This window comes from Macrobrachium rosenbergii, chromosome 9 (genome assembly GCF_040412425.1).
Source record: "Macrobrachium rosenbergii isolate ZJJX-2024 chromosome 9, ASM4041242v1, whole genome shotgun sequence".
Lineage (NCBI taxonomy): Eukaryota > Metazoa > Arthropoda > Malacostraca > Decapoda > Palaemonidae > Macrobrachium > Macrobrachium rosenbergii.
In genome coordinates, this window is record NC_089749.1 from 12,615,618 (window position 1) to 12,635,161 (window position 19,544).

General features: G+C 36.8%; 1 protein-coding gene across 1 annotated transcript in view; it reads left to right on the plus strand.

The window, feature by feature from the left end:
* Positions 1-19,544, plus strand: part of Ten-a (tenascin accessory) — a 1,082,171-nt gene that overhangs the window by 703,497 nt on the left and 359,130 nt on the right. Inside the window, 1 exon segment of the mRNA XM_067108410.1 lies at positions 8,235-8,370. Coding sequence (XP_066964511.1) covers positions 8,235-8,370 — 136 coding nt within the window.

Sequence of the window (19,544 nt, forward strand, 5' to 3'; positions counted from 1 at the left end):
TGCCCACAGTTAGATTTTATTTTGCAAAAGGGAGAGTAAAAAGAAGAGGTAACTTTTCTGACGAAACCAATATTTTTTCTTGCTTTTTTTCGAGTACTCAGACCCTTACTAGGATCGTCTCCCACCCACATATCCCCAAAAGTCCCCTCCTTCTCCCCTTCCTTTCCACCTCCCCCACTTTTCAGTTTTCCATGACAAACTCCCAATCCCATCAGGTGAAGCTCAGCGGAAAATCCGCCCCTCCCCTCTCCCCACCTCGATAGCCACCACTCCCATCCCATTCCCATGCCACTCCCTATACCCCCTCCAACTACCACCACCACCCTCTGCTGCTACTATGCCGCCTCTACTTTTTAAAATTCATACTTTTCCCAATTTTTCCTCTCGCCTTTTTTTTCAAGATTGGCTAAACCTCTTAGCGGAAAGCCCCCGCACAGCCTGGTAGTGTGTTTTCGCTTGAAAGAAATCGTCCGAACTGGTTTCATCTCTCTCCCTCTCTCTCTCTCTCTCTCTCTCTCTCTCTCTCTCTCTCTCTCCTCTTTCTCTTCTTCTAACAGTTGCTTTCTTTGGATGCTGCCATTCTCTTTATATGTTACTGTTTCGGAAACAAAGACCCTTCTACCATTCTTCTTTATCTCTCTCTCTCTCTCTCTCTCTTAATAGTCTCTTCTTTCTGTGAATGCGAGTACCATTTGTTACTCTTCTCTGTTACTCTCTCTCTCTCTCTCTCTCTCTCTCTCTCTCTCTCTCTCTCTCTCTCTCTCTCTCTCTGTCGACGGAATACTCGAAAATATTTCAATATTTGTCTCTTGGAAAACAAAAGAAATTGGTAAAATATATTTAAGATATATAGTTTTCTTCCCAATTTCCTTCTTTGTTTACCATTCAAGTGTGTGCGTTCGCACCGACAATGGCGTGATGTCGAAACCATAGCGTTAATTATTACGTTTTATTAACGATTCGCTTATTGGTTGAGACGTTCGCGTGGGCACAAGAATCGCAACTTTGATAACGTCTGGTATGAAGAAAAAATAGCGTGCGTGTTTTTATCGGAGAAGTGATACAGTATTTGCGTCGCATTTTATTTCTAATTTCTTTCGTCGAGGACCGTTTTTGATAGCGTCTATTACTCTGTCAAGTTTTTATAAACATTAACCACCTTTTTTTTTTTAGAAAAGGTTAGTGTATATTTTTTTGTATTTTTAAATTAATTTTTTATGCCTGTAGCAGAGTCAAGCATCTTTTTTTTTCCTAAAAAAAATAATGTACATTGACCGTTTTTGACTGGTATAGAGCACATCTCAAGGTTTTGTTAATTCGTGTTTTATGCCTACGTCAGATGCAAACCCCTTTTTATCAAAAATTACTTGAAAGCTTTTTTTCTCAAAGAACTGCCTCTGTCTTTGAGAGACATTCATCAAAGGACAAAATATTATAAAACCAGATTCTACCAGCCATGGTTTCATTTCTTAACAGCCGTAAGATAACCACTGTTCGTAGATAAATTAATTTTTATTTAGTGTGATTCTGTTTACATGCTATAATGACATTTTGTTGATATAAGGAAGATTTATGGCACGAAAGCACTGCAACAGCTAATCTTCATGCATCGTCAGTTACGCTCGCTAAAGGGAGACACCCCTCATGTGTTGTCTGTTACGCTCGGTAACGGGAGCCATAAGCACTTCAGATTAATAATGACATAACTCCACCACTTCGCCACTCGTCAGTCACGATCCGGAGAGTGTTGTCTATGCAAAAAAGAAAAAAACACGGAATCTCCGTAGTACTGAGATTGTCGCCGTGGCATTACATGAGATCAAAACAATGTGTGTGTATGTATGCTATATATATATATATATATATATATATATATATATATATATATATATATATATATATATATATATATATATAGATATATATATATATAAACGTGTGTGTGTGTATTGAATAATCTTGCCTCCGTTGCGTTAGCGTTGTTAGAATCGTACGATTTCTTTTCATTTTTGCAATAACTTAAAAGTAGCAATGCACACAACCTCTAAATATTGTTGGGAAAGGTAGCTGATTCGTACGCAGAACTTATTATTTTACATACAAAGATATTTCCAGTTCCACACGCGTTATTTGCATGCAAATTTAGCACTTATGCATGGACACAAGTATCGTATGAATAAATTGATTTATTTAAAGAGCACCATTGACGAGGTATTGATAGCATTGCCGTATGTATACGTATCATCCAATTGCACGCTAAACTATCTTTTATGTACGTCATTCATACCATTCAAAATACACTTCATTGTTCAGATGTTGAAAGGCATTGCGTTTTGCGCATTCACGTATTAATTACCCTTCCGTAAATCCCATCGTCAATGCGTTCTATACAAATCAAACCCTTTTTTTTCACCTGAACCGACTGATTGAACGCGGCATTCAAATGGTAGTTGCTCATAGTTTATTAATCGAATCTATACGCAGTCTCTTACGCTTTTTTTTTTTTAAATCTTTATTTGGAGTTCTCATTAAAAGCATACAAATGGGATGTCCATTCCCTTTATGAAATTCTAATAAACCTTCTTTGATCATTTTTAAGAGTATTCTCTACGAAAAAACTAAAAATAGTCACTTTTAGTTTTTTAGAAGTCTGTCAGTGTTGTCGGAGAATTCTTGCATATTTAACCATGACTATTGGTTGCAGCTCGCTTTTTTTGCCGACGGTTGGCCATGTTCGTTTTAGATTGACGTTAACGAAATTTCTACCGTCGTTTGCTTTCTGCTTGTTCTGTATATATATTGTATATATGTATGTGTGTATATATATAATATGTATACATACAATATATATATACATATATATATATATATATATATATATATATATATATATATATATATATATATATATATTTAATGTGTGTGGAATGCATAAGCTATGATTGAGGTTAAGTAATTAAAGTGATGGGAGCATGTTGATTGGCTCTCTCTCTCTCTCTCTCTCTCTCTCTCTCTCTCTCTCTCTCTCTCTCTCTCTCTCTATATTATCTATCTATATATATATATATATATATATATATATATATATATATATATATATATATACTGTATATACTGTGTTATATTTATATATATACAATGTATGTGATGAATGATTGATGATGATAGAATGACTAATCAAAGCCCAAAATGTGGGCTCTCTCTCTCTCTCTCTCTCTCTCTCTCTCTCTCTCTCTCTCTCTCTCTCTCTCTCTCTCTCCTGTCTCTCTCTCGTCAAATCGTCATTCTGTGAAAAAAAGGCTTATGCAAAGTTTTCTTTGTACTCTTCAGTTCTGGACATTTTTCATGAAATTCAAATTGAATGAGCATTGCTATACGTCTTAGGGGTTACCGTGGTGTCCTGGGGAGGGGGAGGACGGGGGCAGGGACCCCTGCATGCCAGTGAACTACGTAAAAGATGAAATTCAATTAAAGCATCGGGCACACCCATCAAGGACAGCCAACATGACTCTGGTATGTGTTTGTGTATATATATTGGATGGCTCTCAAAGAGTTCGTTTCTGTGCCTGTGTGACTTCTTGATTCAAAAACTTCGATTTCTTTCTTCGCCTTTTACTTTCATTTTCGTTCGACGTCTGGTCAAATTGGAAGCTGAATGAGAAATCTTCATTTTTATTGACTGCTTCGTGATAGATTTTATTTTCTCTTATATTTTTTTATTTTTTACTTGGGTACAGGTTGCGTTTTTATGCTGATGATTTTGATAGTGGATCCGATTTTTATCTCTCCAGCTATAAAAGTAACCCTATTTTTAGCACAGTTTTTGCTGTCGGGGCGCCCACATAAATTTGATACTTTAAAATGACGAAAAAAGATAATTACTCTCTCTCTCTCTCTCTCTCTCTCTCTCTCTCTCTCTCTCTCTCTCTCTCTCTCTCTCTCTCTCTCTCTCTCTCCTGAATCACGTGTCTTTTACTCGTGCGCTTAGTGGGTAATGATCATGGAAAACATATTTGAATAGAACTTAGTGTTCCGTTTGGAATTTGTTCGTGAAATCTATGAGAAAGAACACGGAACAGTTCTTGCAAATTTTGAAGATATTAATAAAAGCTCGCTGAGAATAAGAGTTGGTATCTTTTAATAGGATTTTTTATCCATTTCCGTGGTTTTAGTTTCGTCCTAATCATATTAAATGTATCCTGAGCATGAAATAGATATGGACTAATCTAGGTTTTGGAATTTATTGTAAGCATCAGATAAATAGCTTTTAATTATAAAAAAGTATCTTAAACACTGGATTTACACAATAACCGTAATGTGAAGTTAATTAAGCATTGCAACGTATTTTCACGTCTATTGTCTTATTTCATAACTAAAAATTTATTTGAGAGATCAGATGTTATAACAGGTTGTATAAGCCAGTGATTTTCAATATAATACGCTTGCCTCTGGGTTTCAGATTTGTTTCTCATCGGTTAATTGATGAAGCAAGCTGAGTTAATTAATGCATTGTTGCATAACAACTGCATAAATGATGTAAGCCGGAAATTTACGTTTTTGATATCATTAATCTTCCACGTGTCTCTTGAATTGTTTGATTAAAATTTTATAATTTTATCCCGGCTTCATTAACTATGTCAAGGATCGCCTTAGCGAACACAGCTCTCTCTCTCTCTCTCTCTCTCTCTCTCTCTCTCTCTCTCTCTCTCTCTCTCTCTCTCTCTCTCTCTCTCTCTCACACACACACACACACACACACATCCCCGTACGGGGGTAGTGCCATCAGTGCAGCTCATGTGGTGCACTGTAGGCATTTTTTAAGGTTCTTTGCAGCGTGCCTTCGGCCCTTAGCTGCAACCCCTTTCGTTCATTTTACTGTACCTCATTTCATATTCTCCTTCTTCAGTCGCAGTCTCCTCCCTCTCCTAACAATTGATTTATAGTGCAACTGCGGTGTTTTACTCCTGTTACAACGTTCAAACCTTTCACTGTCAATTTCCGTTTAAGCACTGAATGATATCATGGGTCCCAGTGATGCTTGCAGCTTTGGCTAAATTCTATATTCGATCACACACACACACACACACACACACACACACACACACACACACACACACACACACACACACACACACACACACACGACATTGAATTTACTATCATCCTACATAATCTGCTGTGTTTCGTAACTAAATTTATGAATGACCCAGCGACGAAGAAAAAGTCTTTAAAACATCTGATTATCAGTAAATTTATGCGTATCGTATAATAGTATGTTAATTCGCTTTGAAAACTGAGAAGATTTGCATTAGCTCATGTGCAAAGTAATTATATTTTCACAAATACCGTGAATTTGTGATATTTAATTCAACTAAAAAACAAGGATTTCACGTAATTTCTGCCTGACTGGATTGTATCAGTTTCAGGGTAATGAATTTCACTTATTGAAGGTTTGATAACAATATTATGAGGTGTATGATATCTCAGCTTGGATATTGAAATACTTGTCATCACGCAATACTTAATTGAATGGTCCACACAAAAAATTAACAGTGACAAGATAGCTATTAAGAAAATAAGAATCCTTTGTCATCGTAGTGAATCTTGGGTTTCATTATGCGTAGACTTTATGCAAAGTTTAGGTGTTCTCTGTTGGATACAAGCTCAATGTCGAACTGTCATGAATATAACAAGAAAAACGTTGTGAACGCGCGCACACACTCTCTCTCTCTCTCTCTCTCTCTCTCTCTCTCTCTCTCTCTCTCTCTCTCTCTCTCTCTCTCTCTCTCTCTCTCAATCCCCTAAATAATATACAAACTGAGGAGGAGACTTGCTGTCTGGAAATTGTCTGCAAAATATACCCTGGTTCTTGAACATCGAATGTACAGTTGGGTCTTGTATTTATCGATTATCTTGCCGATAAGTTTCATGCTTTAAAGGTTCCGCTTTGGACCCGAAGGGATATTAGCCATAGGTAATCAATGAAACGAATGGGATTCTCTCGTTGTAACGACTGCCATTTTTAACGTTACATAACCCTCTGTATAAAGTGTAAGGTATTTTTACAACGATTTTATTTGTAGTCAAACACACACACACACACACACACACACACACACACACATACATATATATATATATATATATATATATATATATATATATATATATATATATATATATATATATATATTATTGATAATATTAATAATGTACTCTCTCTCTATATATATAATATATATATATATATATATATATATATATATATATATATATATATATATATATATATATATATATATATATATATATATATATGCTATATATATATATATATATATATATCTATATATATATTATATAGTGTGTTCGTGTTTGGTAATTGTAAGTCTCGCAATTGAAACGACTGTTCAGGTACAACTTTAAAATTTAAAGTATGAGAGAAAGTGTCTTTATTTTAGAGAAGGTACTTTACAGGCACTTGAGTATGTCTGTTGACTGATTGCGTTGGAAAAATAATGTCATTCATGGCTCGCTGAAATTCCCTAAATGTTTCGTTAGCTTAACCAAGTCAAGTATTTTATCGTATGTATTTTAAATTTTCTCATGTTCTAATATATTTTGGGAATATTATTATGTGTTATAATATAATGGGAACCAGTCTCATGCATAGAACAGAAAATTGATATCTCTGTTATATAACCTATATTTTTTTAGGAAGTATTCGGTAGAATTTAATGATTTTCAGTATTCAAAGTTTTTGTGCTTGTTTAATCATCAGAATAAGAATTTTTAATAATACATACATACATACATACATACATACATACATACATACATACATACATACATACATACATACATACATACACTGACAACATCGACAATTCTATCATAGCATTCGCGATGGGACGCGAGTTAGTGAAACACGGGTGGCAAGGACCGTAGACTTTTTTTTTCAACCTCCGTTATTGACCGCCACTACTATGGAATGCAGATGGCGATTGATTATGTTATCGATAAGTTTTCCTGGCTATCCTCTTTGCCCTTTAAGCCAGGAAGGTGCCCACCCTTTGGAAATCAATGTAATAATGTTTTTAATCAAATTACAAATGCCAGAACTCCCCGATCTGTTACCTATTTGATAGATTTATTTATTTTTTTTATTTACCTGTTCATGGAAGTTACCGTATGTATATATTTCCATATTTTTTTTTGTTTCTAGGAATTTATTTCTTCGGGTTAATAAGACTTGTATTTATTATACTGTGTATCAGTTTTTTACAGGGAATTGTTGTATGATCAAAAATAGGGTTAGTGTTTTAATGTGTGATTATCAAACTAGGGTTATCAATTCATCAGAATGTGCTATACCCTTGTAAAGTAAGATTTAATCCTCATGATAGACTAAAGTAGATTTGAAACTTATTTGAAACTTCCTTAAAATGTATAAATAGCTGAATAGACTGTAGATAATTCCTTATTTTTTGTCCATGAAGTAGTTATTCTTTGAAAATCAGTATAGCACTCTATTATATTGTACAGAATATTATAAGCGGCGGTAATGAGCGTTTTGCATGGTATCAATATTGGCTATGTAGAGTTTACTAGAATACTGGAAATTAGGGCATTTTAGGGTCTAGGCATTTTATCCTTACTTATTTTGTATGTTTCTAAAACTTTTTACGCAGTGTTTTTGCTGTACATGACATATAGTTTGTCCCCCATATGATAGACTTTATGTAGCAAATAAGCTGCCATTATTTTAAAACACACTTATGTATGTTGTAGAGTAAATATAATATATATATATATATATATATATATATATATATATAATATATATATATGTATATATAATATATATGTATATATATATATCAATATGTATGCAGAACTACATATGTTAATTGTGCAATATGACATTTGAGGATATACGTTTATTTTTACATTTTACAATAGTGTACCTATATATACCCTTACTGTCATCCATTCTCTATCACAAAGACATGAAAATATAAATTTTCGATAGTATAACTCATATATTCCTTGCCAAACCCAGTTCTATACAACAAAAACAGAGTAATAATAAATCTATCAAATAGCTTTAGAAAAATGGCCCCCACAGACACCCCTCCTCTTCTTCCCATGCATCAGTTTTATAGCCCGTCCTTTTAACCGTCTCTTGAATACCTATTAACAAGTCCCCCTCTTTTCCTCTCTCTCTCCCGCAGAGTACTTGATGAGTGGCAGTAGCCCACGCTACGGCACCGGCACGGCGCCCAAATCTCCCGGGGCGCCCGGAACCGTGCATTACGGAGGGCCGTCGCCAACCCCTGACTATCTGCCCGTCAACAATTCACAGCCAAGGTACACATGGTTGGTGTTCAAAGTACAATACGTACATGCTTTTTTCTTTTGTTCGTAATTTAGTAATTAGACTTAAGGAAAGACTTAGTTTTTAGAAGTATTTGTGTATGTTTAAGGCATTTTGTGTGTGGACATATTCACACTTTTATTTTAGAAGTATTTATGTAGGCTAATTATTTTGTGTGTGTGTTTGTGTGTATGTGTGTGTGTTTGTTTGTATTCATCCGAATTTACATCTGTTTGAATACACGTTACTCAGACATTTCTTTCATTTTCTTTTTGGGATGTGTGCTTGCTTGTATGCATATATTTTAGTATGTATTTTAAATGTATGTATGTACGTATGTATAGATGGATCTTTTTAAAAGATTTTCCGTGTTAGGTAAAAAAAAAACTGGTAATTTTCTTAACTCTGTTATGCCTGACTGCAGTTATTTATTTAGGCGTGTTCACCTGTACCCCCCTTGGATTTTGTGAAAGCAGATATTTCTTCTTTGACATTTACGGTATATCGTCAGTGTGATATTCGTCTTTACTCGTGTCGTAGGGTAAAAAGGTTCATCTTTCCGCAGATTATGAAAAAGATATTAGGTCAGGCTCATTGGCTGTAGAAGTGTCCTGCAGTAGAGGTTAGGAATATTTTTATACATAGATTTCACTTTTTCCTTTTACTAGTTTTGCATGGAAGTGTTTCCAGTAGAACTTGTGGATGAAGCTATAAATTGTTTTCTTGTTTTCTTTCTTATATAAATTTGTTTTATTTTGGCATCGGTTTCAGTGGGTGGTCTCTCATCTGTATATTTGTTGCAAATAAAATAAAAATAGTTTTTTATCGTAGCTTTTATCAATAGTTCTCTGTGTATGTAATTTTAACCATTCGTACTGGTTAGGATTTACCCCGATAACCTGTAAAGACAGCTCCTTGTTATTGCTAGTTTAGTTTACTAGTTGATCATCATGGTCAGGAGCGTCTGTCATGCTTAGTATATCGTAAGATTTATTGATCTCAGCCAGAGGAATCTTTAAAAATTATTTCAGGCGAAAAGAAATACAGGTCTACATAAATTATTGTTTTTCTGTTAAAGAAAAAAATACTTTTAATGCTGTACGCCAGAATTTAGTTGGGAGAAGAATTTTAATCTAGAGTAAAAATGGGAAGCATCGTTTTTCTTGATAAAAAAAAATATATTTTAATGCCCTTCGCCTGTACTGAATTAGAAAAATAAATCGAATTAAGAATAAAAAAATAGTAAGGTTCCTCAGTCTTTCCTTTTCTGTACAATGTTGGCAGTGGGTAAAGGGACGAGGGAAGTTAGCAAGAGGAGGAAGGATAAAGTTGTGGTTTGTGGGATAAGAGTTGGCGTGCAGGAATTTGTTTGTGATATCGATTATTAATAGATTGGAGAAGCACTAGGCTGGTCAGAATGATAATCCTTTCAAGGGGGAATTGTGTCGTGTCGAAGGTAAGGAAATATACAGCTAATCAGGGGGTAAGATATGATACAATTCGGGGAGTAAAGTATGATGCAGATCAAAAACATGATGCAAATCAGAGAATAAAATGTGAAGCAAATCAGAGATAAAATGAGTGCAAAATCAGGGAATAAAATAAGATGGAATAAAATAGATGCAAATCAGGGAATAAAATAAGACGCAAATCAAAGAATAAAATATTATGACATCAGGGAATAAAATATGATGCAAATCGGGGAATAAAATATGATACAAGTCAGGTAATAAAATAATATGCAAATCATGGAATAAAATATTGTGCAAATCAGGGAATAGAATATGCTGCAAATCAGGGAATAAAATATTATGCAAATCAGGGAATAAAATAAGATGCAAATCAGGGAGTAAAATATGATGCAAGTCAGAGAATAAAATATGCAAAGAATGGAATAAAATATGACGCAAATCAGGGAACAAAATAAAATAAAAATCAGTGAATAAAATATGATGCAAATTAAGGTTAATATTCGCCAGGTGCGCGTCATTTTAGGTAACAGAGGACTTGAATATTGTGTGTTTTAAATATGATAGTAGAATAAAGAGGGTAGTCGCAAAATTGAAGAAGTAGAGAAGGAATTTTGGTATGGAAAAAAGTTATTTATGGAGGAAAAAGCTAAAATGTTCCGAGGAATTGTTGACGCACTATATTTCATAAATGTGAAATGTTGCTAAATGGGCGTTTTATCTTTAGTGTGTTTCTTCTTTTTTTTTTTACACGGAGCACCATCTTTTCTTTGGAATATAAAACTTTAATAATACATGACTTATTTTGTTTTATCTGAACAACAAAATATCCATAATCTATGAGAGAACCCCTCCGTTTATCGGAAAGATCGAACCGAACATCTTATACAGAGATATTTGTGTAAGAAAAGATTCAGCGATATAATACGTCTTGAATTTTAATGAAGATGTGTCATAGTTCATATCTGACGAAGGAAAATCAGATTTGTATGGGAAGCATGATCAAATGATGTGCAGTGTCGAGTTTTGCAACAATAAAGCATTTAATATTTTTTAGGTCAACAGGCTGCAGAATGGTGCTCAGTACATTTCAGATCTTACTAATATGTTATGAAAAAATGTTCTTTGTGTAATTTTAAAATAACTGTCATGGTTTCTCACATACTACATTTCTTATCTTTATCAAAAGCTGTTTGAACGTCACAGAGCGTAGATATAGGCAAATAAAAGCATTACTTATAAAAACAAAATCCTGACACAAACAAAAGCTTCCCTCCATTCCAAAAGCCAAATGTTCCGAGGGAGAGAAACGAAATTGGCTGCAGGAATCAGCCCACCTAGACTTAGTAACTAGAATCTGCACCTCACAGTTTTATTTCTTCTTCTTCTTCTTCTTCTTCTTCTTCTTCTTCTTCTTCTTCTTCTTCTTCTTCTTCTTCTTCTTCTTCTTCTTTAAATCAGTGGCGACGACCGCATGGCTGGGCAACCCTTTTGGCGCGAGCGCCGAAAGACTATAATCCTTTTTCGAGCTCTTTTGAATGGGAAACGAGCTCTAGCTAATCAGCAGGAACTGAAAGAAGGGAGAGGAGGAGGAGGAGTAGGAGTAGGAGTAGTAGTAGTAGTAGGAAGGAGGGAAATTAGGCTCGGTATCTGCTCCAGGCATCTTTCTCTCTCGCATTTGCACCCACATCCCATACTAGCCATCCAATTCCCACTTCTCTTACCCCTCCCCCCCTTTCCCAAAACTCCCGTGTTCCTTCCCAGGATCGTCCTGCCCAATTCCCACCATCCTCCCACCCCTCCTCACCCCTCTCCTCATTTTCTTTTTTCATTCCCTATTCTCCCTCCCTGTTTCCAACTCATGCAATCAGAGCATCCCTTCTCCTGTACCCCACACACACTGTATTGGCTTAACACCTCTTCCCCTCCTGCTCCCCGGATACCTCAACAACTCCCCTTCCTCCCTCCCCTCCTACTCCCGGATACCTCCAGCAGCTCCCCCTTCTTTCCCCTCTCAATCCTCATCCCTCTCCTGCCTTTCCGGTGCATACCCCTTCTCATTCACACGTCCCTTCCTCCTCCTCCTCCCTCCTCCCCTCCTCCTCCTCCTCCTCCTCCTCCTCCTCCTCCTCCTCCTCCTCCTCCTGCCCGGGGGCATTTTTTGAGCTAATGATGAGATTCCTCAGTTGTGTTGGGGAAGAGAGGGGAGGGTGGGAGAAGGGATATATATAAGTTTTCATTTTCAGGTCCCTTGCTGCGTTGCTTGAAGGCGTTTAATTTGCGGGAATGGAAAGGGGGTTGTCAATGACTAGACAAGGTATATTTTTTTTCTGGAAAGGGGGGCGGGGTGGGCCAAAACTTTTAAACGCGTTTTTGAACGGTGGTGGAAAAAGCACTAAAGCTTTTTATCGTGGCTTTGTGATTTCGAGGCAAAACTCCCTTCTGTGGGATAAAGGTTTTATGACGCATATTATTCCTAATGGGCATCATCACGAAGGGTTTTTATCTTTCTCGCTGTGATTTGTAGAAAAATATTTTTTTGTGAATTTTATTTTCAGGCCTAAGTAGAAAAAATCACTAATATCCTTTCTTTTCTTTAAGAAAAAATTAAAGTCTTTTAGCGGTTTTGTATTATGTAGGTAAATCTTTTCCAGTGGAAGCTTTTGTTTAAATTTTTTTTTTTTAATAATACCCAAAATGGCGTTAATGAGTCTAATCACTACGAAATATCTTTCATGTGGATAATGGGACCATTCTCTACATTGCGTTAGAGATAAATTTCTTAAGTTTTTCATTTAAGGGATACTTCTTATTGTGTAACTCTGTGTAAATCGAAAATATATGTATCTTAAACGCCATAGTTTCCTGCCGTTGGCTAGATGTTAACTGCTTAATTAGCTATTTAGGTATGTATGAAATGGTTTTTATTTTAAAAGCGCACAAAAAAAGGTATTGCTGCTGTAATGGATTTTCAAAATCGAGAGACCTATAATACAATAAAAAAGGGCTTATTTTATTAGATATTCCTGCCGGAAATTTTGCACTAAAAGCGCAAAAAAGGATTTGGAAAACGCAGCAAATGAATTATTTTATCCTTTGATGTAGGCCTGTTGTTTCAATTTTGTTCCAGATATTCTTCACAGAATACTTTTGCATGTTGATGAATTACTCGAAAATGAATAGCTTCCTGTGTTTAGGAAACAAAGCGTTTACATAATTCAGTTCAGTTCATCTGATCAACTGTTTTCACTCTTATTTAGCCAGGTTAGTCGCTCTAATGTATCTCAGGATCAAGGGAATTAGCGTATACTTGGGTCGGTCAGGTTTCAGGGATCTAGACCTTTCCTCTGTGGTATCAGTAAGACTCAAAATCCAAACAAATCAGTACCCTACTATTTCTTGTCTAGGCATTTTCTTTTTTTTTTAGGTAAAACCATGCCTGGATAAAACTGCATCCTAGGATTGTGTTTGGATATCTTTTTGTATTTAATGTAGATTAAACTGGTTAGTTGCAAATTGTGATCTGTACCATCCAGTTTCGTATGTAGGCAACATTTTTTAATGTTTAGGAAACTGAGACTCTCAGAACGTCTGAAAATAATTATATTAATTGTCACGTTTCTTGTTGCAGCAAAGTATTCTTATTTTTTACTGATGTTTGTTGCCGAGACTCACGTTACTGGAAGAAGAAACTAACTGAAATATTTATTTAACAGGCAGAATAAACTGAAACTAAGAGAGGATTATTAAGTTTAGCAATGAGGGAAAGAAATAGCCCATGGCAGGGAAATCAATGTGCTTTTGAAAATGAATGGTAATTCAGGAAGAGTTTTAAGTAGTTCAGAATAAGAAATGTTATCCTTTTACCCTCCCTTGCCATATATCTTCCCTTCACAAGGTCAACAAGGAAGTGGACAAAGTACTTTTACTGGTCTAATCCTTCTTTGGGTGGAAAAAAAATGGATGAATTATGATGAGCTGGTAAATCATCCGTGTAACTTGATGAATATCCGGGTCTGCTATCATCACTCCCCTTCCACATCCCCCCCACCCTCTCTCTCTCTCTCTCTCTCTCTCTCTCTCTCTCTCTCTCTCTCATTGCCTTATTTTTCATACGCTCGCTGCGGCTTTGGAGAAAGTGCTGACCTGAGCGAATTTCTATGATGTTTAGCGATACAGGCGCTGTCAGTGGGTTCGCTTTGGTGGGATATTGCAGTTTTTATTGCGATGTTTTTCTGGCCAGCTATAAATAGACGGTGTTATGCTCCACCTCAGCGTAAAATTTACGTCGGATCTGTCAATCATATTTGGACAGTTTACGAGTATTGTTTTGATAGATTCATTGCCTTAGGAAACGTCCCCAAATTTGAGTGTTCAGTAGTATTACAATTTTAGTTTTCCTTTATCCGCCGATTGAACAGACATATTGATAATAAGCAGCCCATGTTACAGCGTCCATTTTGTTTCGTGACTTTTAATAAGATCAAAAGTACATCGTTTCACCGACATCTGTAAAGGTCAGAGCTGCATTTTGTCACTGATTTTCAAACTTTTTTTCGTCGCAGACTTTTGAAAAGGTTAAACAAGTTTTCTCATTGTTTATATAAAACTTCTAAACATGATCTTTTCCTTGACTTTTAAACAAAGGTCGAAACCACAGTCCTCTGACGATTTGTGTGTCAGGCTTTTAAAATGATAAATAAGAAGTTATGAAACGATTTAAAAGGTCAAAATATAGTTCACCAGTCCGCCCTCAGATCTTAAAAACTGCTGAGGCTAGAGGGCTGCAAATTGTTATGTTGATCATCCACCCTCCAATCATCAAACTTACCAAATTGCAGCCCTCTAGCCTCAGTAGTTTTTATTTTATTAAAGATTAAAGTTACTCATGATCGTGCGTTTGGCGCCGCTGTAGGTGCCAACACAGGTCATCACCGGGCTTTGGCTGAAAGTTTCATGGGCCGCGGCTGAGAGTTTCATGGCCGGTGGCTGAGAGTTTCATAGAGCATTATACGCATTTTTTACGTGTTATTTGAAGGGCAGGAAATTTTCTTTCACTCTCTAGATACTGCCGTCAGTTCATCTCACGTGGTGCACTGTAGGCATTACCAAATGGATGTTCGCGGCGTCCCTTCTGCCCCTAATTTCAACCACTTTCTAGCCTTTTACTTTACCTCCGCCCCCGCTTCCTCTCTTCAATCTTGCAGTGCAACTGTTCCAACCTTAGACCCTTGTACCTAATCTCTCTCATTTTCTGGATCTCTATCTTGCTGTCCAACCACTCCAACTCCCTCTTTTCACTCTCTTAAGAGCTGCATGGTGGAGAGTGGCCTAGTACTTGGTTTGACAGCCAAAATCTCATAAATCAATCAGTCAGTTTCTAGACTGCACCGCTTATATACAGTGCAGTAGAACATTTGGTAATCTGAAACACCCTTGAGGCTATGTCCATTCCTTCGCAGGGAGCTAGCCATATGGTCAGGTACTGAAATGATCTGCCTCTTGTGTTCGGTAATGTTTGTTTCTTTGTATATTTTTTGTATTTTTGTCGTGAACTCTCGCTTTTTCGATTTCTTCACCAGAACCACTGGGTCACATTTAGTGAAAGTTGCCCCCCCCCCCTGGCATATTTAAGTAAAAAGGATTCAACTTTTTTAAAATAAGGGAAGGCGCCCCCTTGCCAATCTGGGTTAATTAAGAATTAGTGGAAATTGGATTTTGTTATCTTGAAAACCTTCTCTTCAGTACTAGGCCAGAATGTAGTGTAGATTCATGTTTATTCAAACCACCTCTTTCGGTACCAGGATGTGGCCATTGCAGGGGTCCAAAATATTTTTGTGATATTGTCAAAAATATCATGACTACAGTTTGTGTACTTAACTTATAATTAGGTTTTTTCAAAGCATGGCCTTGTAGCTAGGATAGGTAATTATACATAAGAGTATGAAAGGAGAATTTTTATTTTGCAGTATACTTCTAAGTGCAGCAAGGTGACTCAGATAAGCCCTGGACCTATGCTCAGATGTCATACTCTTGAAGTATCTTTAACAGCTTCAAATTTACGGCGTTACCCAAACGGGTCCCGTGGCAGTTTAAAGCATATGTTGCTGGGATTTTATCCCCATAAAAATTTGTCACTTCCGAAGCCATCGTTTGGCAGCCCTGTGCTCTGTGTCAGTTCAAAGATTTACAGAAGTTGCGTCTTTTACGCTTCTTCGGGTTACTGTGCCGTTCACTCTTGCATAAAACCTGAATGCTGAAAGAGAAACACCTGACCTGGAGTCTGAATATTTTAAGCCCTAGAACTTGTCCTTGTGGTTAACATAGTTTGCGCATTTCACTCGTACATTATTGAAATTTCGTCACAATCTATTGTCTGTGGAACGTGTCCGGGTTCAGTTTGTTTTTATTTTGATCAGTTTACGTACTTACTTCCTCCCCTTTACTGAAACAGTTTGTTGAAAGAAGTTTTGACTTATTGGAGTGCTTTCTAGATAACTGTGTGATATACATTTCTGAAACTCAGGCTTAATTCCTTAGAAAGTTATTTTCAGTTATATCTTCTGATGTTGCTGTTGATGTAATATAAATATTAGTTACTTTATATTATATATATATATATATATATATATATATATATGTGTGTGTGTGTGTGTGTGTGTGTGTGTGTGTGTGTGTGTGTGTGTGTGTGTGTCAGGAGAATGAGAAGGAAGCCAACCCACCCGATTGACGGGATCAGTTGGTATCAAAAACGACTTATCTTCCTGATTGTACAAATTCCATTTTATTTTCCCCAAACTTTTGTGTTGAAATGAGAACCTTTCCTTAAATGTCTCATTAATCACTGAGGGTCGACTGTCCGGGGGGAGGTCTTCTCCCATTATAAATGAAGTTTAATCACCAACTATCTTAGAACTATCTCCCAAACTATTCACGGACTCCTAGAGATAATGTCAGAGAGAGAGAGAGAGAGAGAGAGAGAGAGAGAGAAAGGAGAGAAGGTGGAGTTGAGGAAGAGGGTGGAATGAGAGAGGGAGAGAGAAAAGGTAGAGTTGAGGAAGAGGGTGGAGAGAGAGAGAGAGAGAGAGAGAGAGAGAGAGAGAAAATGGAGGGGAGAGAGAGGGAAGAATGAGAGAGAGAGGGTGGAGAGGATGGGGTTTGGGTGAAAGAGAGAGGAACGGAAGAGAGAGAGAGAGAGAGAAAGTGGAGGTTAGTAAGAGTGTGGAATGAGAGAGAGAGAGAGAGAGAGAGAAGGTGGAGTTGAGGAAGAGGGTGGAATGAAGAGACAGACAGAGAGAGAGAGAGAGAGAGAGAGAGAGAGAGAGAGAGAGAGAGAGAGAGAGAGAAACAGAGACAGAGAGAGAGAAAGTGAGGGGAGGGAGAGGGAAGAATGAGAGAGAGAGGGTGGAGAGGATGGCGTTTGGGAGAAAGAGGAGAGAGGAATAGAAGAGAGAGAGAAAGAGAGAGAGAGAAGGTGGATTTGAGGAAGAGGGTGGAATGTGAGAGATAGAGAGAGAGAGAGAGAGAGAGAGAGAGAGTGGAGGGGAGGGAGAGGGAAGAATGAGAGAGAGAGAGGGTGGAGAGGATGGGGTTTGAGAGAAAGAGGAGAGAGGAATAGAAGAGAGAGAGAGAGAGAGAGAGAGAGAGAGAGAGAGAGAGAGCGAGGGTGGAGAGGATGGGGTTTGGGAGAAAGAGGAGAGAGAGAGAGAGACTACTGAGCAATGCTCTGAGCGATGCCATTATCAACATGCTGCCTTCCCATTCCGGACTGCCTCATTCATTCAGTCATTCATTCATAATTCATTCGCTCATTGCGTTCATTGAGGATTATACATTTTGTCCTATTCACCGGGGCCTCGATCGCTTGAAATGCCGTTGTATTTCGAGGGTTTGCATTATTTGAGCAGGGATCAGTAATGGCATTGGCTCGCTTGCGGTCTAATTATTCAAGAATAAAATAGGATTTGGGAAATTTGCCCCAAAAGAGGGATTGGATTTGTCAGAATTAAATCGCGAGTTAATCCCTGTTTTTGTGTTTTGAAGGGCCTTTTTTTTTTTCAAAGAGGTGGGGGGCTGGGGGTGGGAGGGGAGAGGTGTGGTTTTTTCAGGAATTAGTTAATTTTACTGTGAAGTTTTTTTTTTTAAGGAAATAACTTCAGGTAGAATAAATGGACGTTTAATTAAGAAGCAATTTTGCATGGAATAAAAAATACATTGAGTAAAATCATTTAGGACAGAATAAACATACATTGTAGAAAATAACTTTGAGCAGTTATTTTCTAAACTGTATGCCTACTCTGTCCTAAATTATTTTACCCAAGCGTGTTGACTCTGTCCAAAATTATTTTATTCAACCTATGTTTATTCTGTCCACAGTTATGCATGATTATTCCGTCTGAGGTTATTCTTAAAATAATGTTTATTCTGTCGGCAGTTATTTTTTCAAAGTCTGTTATTCTCTCAGAGTTATATTCTTCAGGGTAATTTTATTCTGTCTGTAATTAATTTTACTAGTATACTCTGCTCTCTTGTCATAGTGAATTAAATACACATCCTGTTGGAGTGGAGTCTCTCTCTCTCTCTCTCTCTCTCTCTCTCTCTCTCTCTCTCTCTCTCTCTCTCTCTCTCTCTCTCTCTCTCAAGTAGAAGTTTCGCAGATTAAATTGCTTGTGATGAAGATAGGAACTGCACAAAGGAGACCTAAATAAAATATATAAATGGCAGAGATAAATAGGATGGTATTTAACTCTGATAAATTTGGAGTCAATGAACTATGGTGAGGTTTTAGCTATAAGGACTAATAATGAGACAATCACAAACAAGGAAGCAGTTAAAGACCTTGGTGTGATGTTAATAGGAATATGGTTATGCAATGATCAAATAGTTCTATTATAAATGTAAAGCAAAAATGGGAATGTTGTTCAAGGCACTTCAAATTGAACACATGATTGATGCTTTATAAAACGTACGTACGTAGTTTGAATATTGCAATATAATATTTTAGTAGAGAGTGTACAAGGTCATTTAGCTGAATAGAAGAAGTTAAGGACCTTGACTACTGGGGGAAGACTACAATTCTTAAATTTATATAGTCTTGAAACGCTTTATATGGTTGGTGAAACAGATAGAAGGAATTATTTATGGAAATTATCAAAAGAGCAAGCAGGTTTAATAGTGCAAAAACTATACCAGGAAAATTAAGGAAAGCACACATTTAATACCACGCACCAGCATCGATAATGTCTATTCAATGCGCTACCCATTCTGAGGAACATAACAGGAGTGAGCGTAGATGTGTTTAAGAATAAGCTCGACAAATATCTAAGATGCATCCCAGACCATCCAATGGAAGATGCAAAAATATACCGGAAGATGCGTTAACTCCTGTCATCAAAGAGCGCCTCACACTGAACCTGGGAAGGTCTGCAAAGGTCTTGCTCTCTCTCTCTCTCTCTCTCTCTCTCTCTCTCTCTCTCTCTCTCTCTCTCTCTCTCAATTCCTTTATCGACGCGATTTTAACAGGTTTTAGCTACTTTTCTGGAAAGTAAATTATTGGCTATCATAACTTGATTTACAATTGTGTCGTAGTTATTAACTTATTTTTAGTAATTCGTCTTGCCGTATTGTGTAACATGTTGGTCGTGGGATATTTATAAATATGTTAATGGCCTTTATTTAATACAATATGTCTAGTAATG